This window comes from Gigantopelta aegis, chromosome 12, assembly GCF_016097555.1.
Source record: "Gigantopelta aegis isolate Gae_Host chromosome 12, Gae_host_genome, whole genome shotgun sequence".
In the NCBI taxonomy this organism is placed as follows: Eukaryota; Metazoa; Mollusca; class Gastropoda; order Neomphalida; family Peltospiridae; genus Gigantopelta; species Gigantopelta aegis.
Window position 1 is genome coordinate 35,514,972 of NC_054710.1, and position 6,727 is coordinate 35,521,698.

A 6,727-nucleotide genomic window follows, 5' to 3' on the forward strand; every position below is an offset into this window, starting at 1 on the left:
CGTTATAAAATGGGAATATAGTAAATGTACCCTTTCTATATATGTATTAATGTGTTGACTCACCCATAGAATTCTAGTAGACGAGTCTCCAATCTACTCTATATCTAAGTTCCATGTCTGTTTCTGCAATGTAATTTTCATTACAACCTAAACATGTTGTAGCGTAAATAACATTGGGTGTCTTACAATTCATATTTGCATGAAGCAGCAATTATTTCCCATCTGGAAATATGGAACATTCAGCTGATATTCAATATTATATAGATATATACAATGCACATACACATGTAAAGATAGATAGATAGATGCATGCATATATGCGTACATACATACATACAAACACATACATACACACATACACACACACACACACATATATAATATATACATATACTATTGAATATCAGTTTGATTGACGTGCGTATGTGTTCGTGGTGTGTGTGTGTTGTGTGTGTGTGTTTGTATCTTGTGTGTGTGCGTGCGTGTGCGTGTGTTTGTATCGTGTGTGTGTTGTGTGTGTGTTTGTATCTTGTGTGTGTGTTTGTATCTTGTGTGTTGTGTGTATGTGCGTGTGTGTTTATATATTGTGTGTGTGTGTGTGTGTTTGTATCCTGTGTGTTGTGTGTGTGTGTTTGTATCTTGTGTGTGTTGTGTGTGTGTTTGTATCGTGTGTGTGGATGTGTGTGTGTGTTTGTATTTTGTGTGTTTGTATCTTGTGTGTGTTGTGTATGTGTGTGTGTGTTTGTATCTTGTGTGTGTGTGTTTGTATCTTGTGCGTGTGTGTTTGTATCTTGTGTGTGTGTGTTTGTATCTTGTGCGTGTTGTGTGTGTGTGTGTGTGTGTGTGTGTGTGTGTGTGTGTGCGTGCGTGTGTGTTGTGTGTTATGCGGAGATGTCAACAGGTTTCCTGATGAATTGACAAAATATGAGAGAGACAGAGAGAGAGATACAGAGAGAGAGAGAGAGAGAGAGAGAGAGAGAGAGAGAGAGAGAGAGAGAGAGGGTGTGAGTGAGTTTGACTGATGTGCATATAGTGTATGTTAAGAAATGAAAGCCAGTTTTGTAGTTACGTGTGAAATACTTATGGCAATACCTTCCCGTAATCGTACGTTATTCTCCAAATTAGTCTCGTGTCCCCGGTACCACGCGTGTACTCAAACTGACTCTCGACGAATCTTTCTTTTGTACCACTGAATGCTTGGTACGTGAATACCTGTAAAATATACAAATGTTGTATTTATGTATGCATGTATGTATGTATGTATGTGTCTGCGAGCGTGCTAGTTCATATATAAAAATGCTAAAACACTGGATCAAGGGACAACATCCTTTCTGTTTGGTCAAGGCCCGAGGTATGTGCTTTCCTACTGGTGGGAAAGTGCATATAAAAGACACCTAGCTGCATTAGGAAAAATGTAGCAGGTTTCCTCTGATCACCACACATCAGGATTATCAAACGTTTATCATCCCAAACCTGCTACATTTTTCCATTAGTAGCACTAGTTTTCAAAAGTTTACGGAGGAGCATAGTCCCGAACCCTCTAGAAACTTTGCTTTGCGCCCTCGTTTACGGAGAAGCATAGTCTCGAACACCCTAGAAACTTTTCTTTGCGCCGTCGATCTCAGTCACCCACCTACCCTCCCCACGCCAATATTTACTTGCCTTCGCTGTACGTGCAAGTGATACTAAAGAAATTATAGTCCTATAATGAAGACTTTTAACAAACAAATATGCCAACAGGTCATTCTGAGGAGTGATTTCCTCAATAGAGAGAATAATAGGAAAGTCGAACAATACATCACCATTAGCCCGAGTACTCTGACGGTAAGCGAGCTACGCAGAGTACTCTGACGGTATGAGAGCTAGGCGGAGTACTGTGGCGGTAAGCGAGCTGGGCGGACTACTATGAAGGCAAGATAGCTAGACGGACATTTGGACAGTTAACGCTGTCTATCCATCAGATACCAATCTATATAAATTCTGTGCAATCGCTGCCTACCAAATGTTAGTCATAGATTCCCGCTCTAAGACAGCTGGGCCATAGAAATTCATGCCTCACGTCTCACGCCTCATGCTTCACGCCTCACGCGTGAATAGAAAAATGAACAGACGTGGTCTCTCTTGCGTGGGGCCATACAACTCCACTCACGCTCCAAGCCTCATGGTTCACGGTTCACGCGTGATGAGAGAAGTGGGACTGCCCACTTTTTTCGATTGTTGAAGTTCAAGTTTCTAGTTACCGTTTTGGTCAGTTCAATATGGAATTCACGTGTGCCTGACTACAAGAACAAAGATCAAAGAGCACAAGTTTGGGAAGACTTGGAAAAGATTCTGACTGCAGTCAACGAATAGGCGGCAGCCTTATCTCAGGGCTTGTACACATGTACAGATTAATATCCAATTTTATAATGTCAGCAACACAAAATTCATTACAACTTGTCATTTCCATGTCTTTTAATCGATCTCATTTACAATGACATTTCGGAATACGTGTTTGTGTTGCCAGTGAACACTTACTTCCCGTACGGCCATTGCTTCAGCAGTAGGTCGTCCTCCATGGGTGTGTGCTTCCAGGGGAAACATGCCTATACCTTCTCCCTCCACCACCTCGTAGGTCCTGTCAGAAGTCCTGTCAATCATTCTTCCGTCGCGCCGGCGGATGAAATTGTGTAGTACTGCGGCAGCATTCGTCAACAAGATCGCTTGGTCAGGTTGAACTCTCATTGGCCTTTGAAATATTTCAAATTTCTTTGCGAGGATGCCGAAGGCGCATTGAGCTGTTCGTCGTGCCCGTGAATGCCGGTAATTGTAAATCCTCTTCTCCTGATCCAGAGTCCTTGCTGCATATGGCTTCATTAAATATGGTTTCAGAGGAAATGCTTCGTCTCCTACAATCATGAATGGAATGGTTCTTTCTGTGCTGTCCACCTTGAAAGCTGCTGTTGGGATATTGAGTTTTCCTTGCTCCAACAACTTCGAAATATGGGATGTCTTGTACACTCCAGCGTCACTAATTCTGCCATACTGACCGCAGTCTACAAGAATGAAGCATGAATCCGCGTCACTCACTGCCATGAGCACTATGCTGGGGAATCCTTTGTAGCAGTAGTACATTGATCCGCTGTTGGATGGATTCTCAAGAGCAATGTGTTTGCCATCTATGGCTCCGACAGCGAAATGATAATCCCACAAATCACCAAAACGTTGAGCTATCTGGAACCATTGATCTTCTGTTGGTGGTTTCAACTCGAGTGGTTGCAGTACATCCCGCAGGATTTGATACGTCTTGAAAACATGTCTGCTGATGGATCGTCGGGACATGTGAAATGGGACACTCATGGAGGAGAATGAGGCTCCTGTTGCCAGATACCTGAAAAAAGCAGAATTAAAGAAATAAAAATACAAGTTATTACGTTTGAGCTTCCACAAATATCAGAAAGTCGACTTCTTCTTCTTCTTCCTCTTCTTCTTCTTCTTATCATTATTATACTACAAAAACATAAATGTACTTTACACCAATATTCACAATTTGTCATGATTAATCAGTTTTTCAACCTTTTCTTTCTTCAGGAACTACCCACAAGGTGATATGGGAATCCCTCATTCACTGTCACTGCAACGCCCTGCAGAGGACAAGGACAAAGAAGAAATCGGGCAGTGGAGCAGACAACTCCAAACCCTGGAAGTTCCTGAAGCAAATGGAATTTCTCATTCCTATCAAGGACATTAGAAATTCAAAGGGACACCTGCCCGAGGCGAGTGACGAAGAAAGTGAAACGGACGCCGACATTTTACAAGCTGCTATGGAAGAGGCTGACATTGTGAGTGAGGGTGATGGAGTCGATGTTCCCGAGCAAGCAGTTGATATGGTGGAGAAAAGAAAAGGAAGTGAGCAAGGAGGAAGAAAACAGAAGAAGAAGAAGGTTGAGGACAACGAAGATCCCATTCTGTCCTTGATGAGAAAAAAACTGGAGAGGAAACCTGAATCTCCGAGGATTGGTTTTTTCAACTCCATCATGCCGCGGGTAGAAACTCTTGAGGAGGATCTATTCCAGGAGTTCCAGCTCCAAACACTACAGCTATTGAAAAACCTTCATGCTCAACAAACTCAACAGGGACATTTCTCTGGGCAATCTGGACAGTCTTCTCTGTCATCCCATGATTCCTTTACCCCAATTCCATCACCCCTCAGCAGTTCCATGTCATCACCATCACCATCACAATCCTATTACCCTCCCACTGCACTCTATCGTAGTCAAAAAACTCCACAACGTCATATGTCTGGGCAATCAAGACAGTCTCCCATGCCACCCTGGTAGAGCTCCTCCTGGTCATCAGAATTTTCTCAGGTTGACATGGGATCCCAAGGTTCAGCGGACTACTCCCAGCTTGGCCGGAGCACTCCTGGACCCATCAATTACGATATTCAGTGAAATACACTCTGAATGTCCCTAGGCTCAATCCATGCTATCCTTCATTAAAATTAATGTATTCGCAGTATCCCTGTTTGTATTTTTCTTTTGTATTTTTTTTTTGTATGTATGTATGTGTGTGTGTGTGTGTGTGTGTGTGTGTGTGTGTGCATTTGTGTGTGTTTGTGTGCGTGTGTTTGTGTGTGCATGAGTGCGTGCTTGAGTGATGTGACAAACAAACCTGTACGTTTACTATTTCTGAATGATTGTTGTTTATAGCCCAGTCAAACCAAAGGGTTATCTCATCAACATAAACAAATTTATTAAAAAAAATAAAGAGGAAAAATAGATTTAAAAAAAGAAAGCCAGAATGGCTGATAGCACTGGAGAAGGGACAACAAGTGCCCTATCCACTAACATAGTCCAACCTGAGAGTAACGATGAGCTTTTCTTCTGCTTCGATTGGTTTTCTCCAGTTTGATTGGTCTGGCTTCAGACATTCCAGCACGAGGGACTTCAGGGTATTGTAATTATTGTACGACATCCTTGTATAATTGAAAAAGAGTTCTTCATCAGGATTCTCAAGGCGATGACGGAATGTACGGTGGAATTCTCCTCTTAATTCTCTAAGGAAGAAATGTTCTCGGCACCATATGCTTTGTCTCTTTCGCTTTCTCCTCCTTCTGAGCAAGAGCAAAATCAGGAGGTCTTCTTCGTCGGAAGAATCCATCTTCGAAAAAAGAAACAAACCACAAGCACTGCATTCTGGTACCGTCAACACAGAACTGACGCGAGACGCGTGAGTAGCGAGGCGTGAGCTCCTGTGGCCCAGAGCATGAAATGTGAGACGTGAAGCATGAGGCGTGACACGTGAGGCATGAGTTTCTATGGCCCAGCTGCCTAATACAACAATAATCCTATGTTTGACGTAAAATACATTTATATCGATCATTTTCGGGTGCCTCGATTAAACAAAAAAATCACATATTAATCACTAATTTACACACTACATGAAGAAACCCGCAAACAACCAATATCAATAATGCTCCGGTTAAATAGGCAGTTGCTGGCGGGTTTCTTCTTGTAGACTAAATAAGATCGATAAATAAATAAAGAATCGCATACGATCTCTTCACCACTGGTGCCTAGTGTGGTCTTGTATGCACTCCACTCGTCCGACAAACAACATTTGGAGGGGTCAGACGTCACAACCGTAAACACGAGAAACAAGGTGAAGGTCACAAGCCCGATGGCCATCGCTGACGATAATCTACAGAGAATAATAGTATAATGTTTATAACACAGACATATTCACTATTATTACACACAAACATATACATAATTGTCGCTCAGGAATATATCAATGATCAGACACAAACATATATAACATTGTCACACACAAATATACGCAGTTGTCACACACAAATATAGACACACATATCACACTCACAAATATATACACAAGTATCACAAACAAACATGTACACAGTTATCGCACACATACGGTTCTTTTCGGTTTTTGGTTCACGGTTCGAACGATTCACTTTTCACAAGTAGTACAAATACGCCAATTATCATATATACATTTGTATACGCTATTTTAAGAGGAAGACATTTTATTTTTAATGGCCATTTTAAAATAATTGTAAATATAAAATTATATCTTGACTAGAAAACAAAAAATGCATTTTTACCATGCCGTGTAAGCGTGCTGAGTCTAGGATACTTGGGCAAACTCCCTCCCAGAATCTGAGTTCAGAGGGTTGGCAAAATAATTTGGGGGATGAAAATGCTACATTCTAGAAGTCTAAAAGAGAGATATATGTCAAGACATATTCCTGTAATGTATATTATTATTATGATAATGTCAAATCTTTGAAGAGAAGTATATATATATATATATATATATATATATATATATATATATATATATATAAATGTATGGATTACTCGATATAAGCACAAATACATAATATATAGGCATACTGTTGATTATTTAACGATAATGTAAGACTGAAACTTAATTTAGACTTTAAAATGTTTTCTTGGATGCCACGGAACGTTTTTGTAAGGGTGTAGGGGCCAATCTAAGACCACCACACCCCATCTAAACTTTACTAGACTTACCCATCCCCATCTAAGCATTTAGGATATTCAATGGTAAAGGTTATTATAGAACAGTTAAAACGAGACCTAGTATAATACTAATAACTTACCACAATATTTCTCAAAGAAAGTTGGTTAACCGAGATGAAATATGGTTTCTATGTTCGCCTCGTGTTAAAATCACTTGAACTTAATACAGTATATAACTC

General features: G+C 40.7%; 1 protein-coding gene across 1 annotated transcript; it reads left to right on the plus strand.

The window, feature by feature from the left end:
- Positions 1-1,855: 1,855 nt before the first annotated feature.
- Positions 1,856-4,456, plus strand: LOC121386024. The gene is made up of 4 exons (XM_041516820.1): positions 1,856-1,882; positions 2,098-2,340; positions 2,416-2,560; positions 3,571-4,456. Exons 1-4 carry the CDS (start codon positions 1,856-1,858, stop codon positions 4,317-4,319), a joined length of 1,164 nt encoding a protein of 387 aa, XP_041372754.1. The 3' UTR covers positions 4,320-4,456.
- Positions 4,457-6,727: the final 2,271 nt, after the last annotated feature.

Excerpts from the sequence above, each read along its gene's own strand:
- LOC121386024 (XM_041516820.1), top strand. The coding sequence starts at position 1,856 with ATGAGAGCTAGGCGGAGTACTGTGGCG. Across the intron at positions 1,883-2,097 it reads CTAGGCGGAGTACTGTGGCG|AAAAATGAACAGACGTGGTC; the intron begins GTAAGCGAGCTG and ends ACGCGTGAATAG. Across the intron at positions 2,561-3,570 it reads CAGTAGGTCGTCCTCCATGG|GAACTACCCACAAGGTGATA; the intron begins GTGTGTGCTTCC and ends TTCTTTCTTCAG.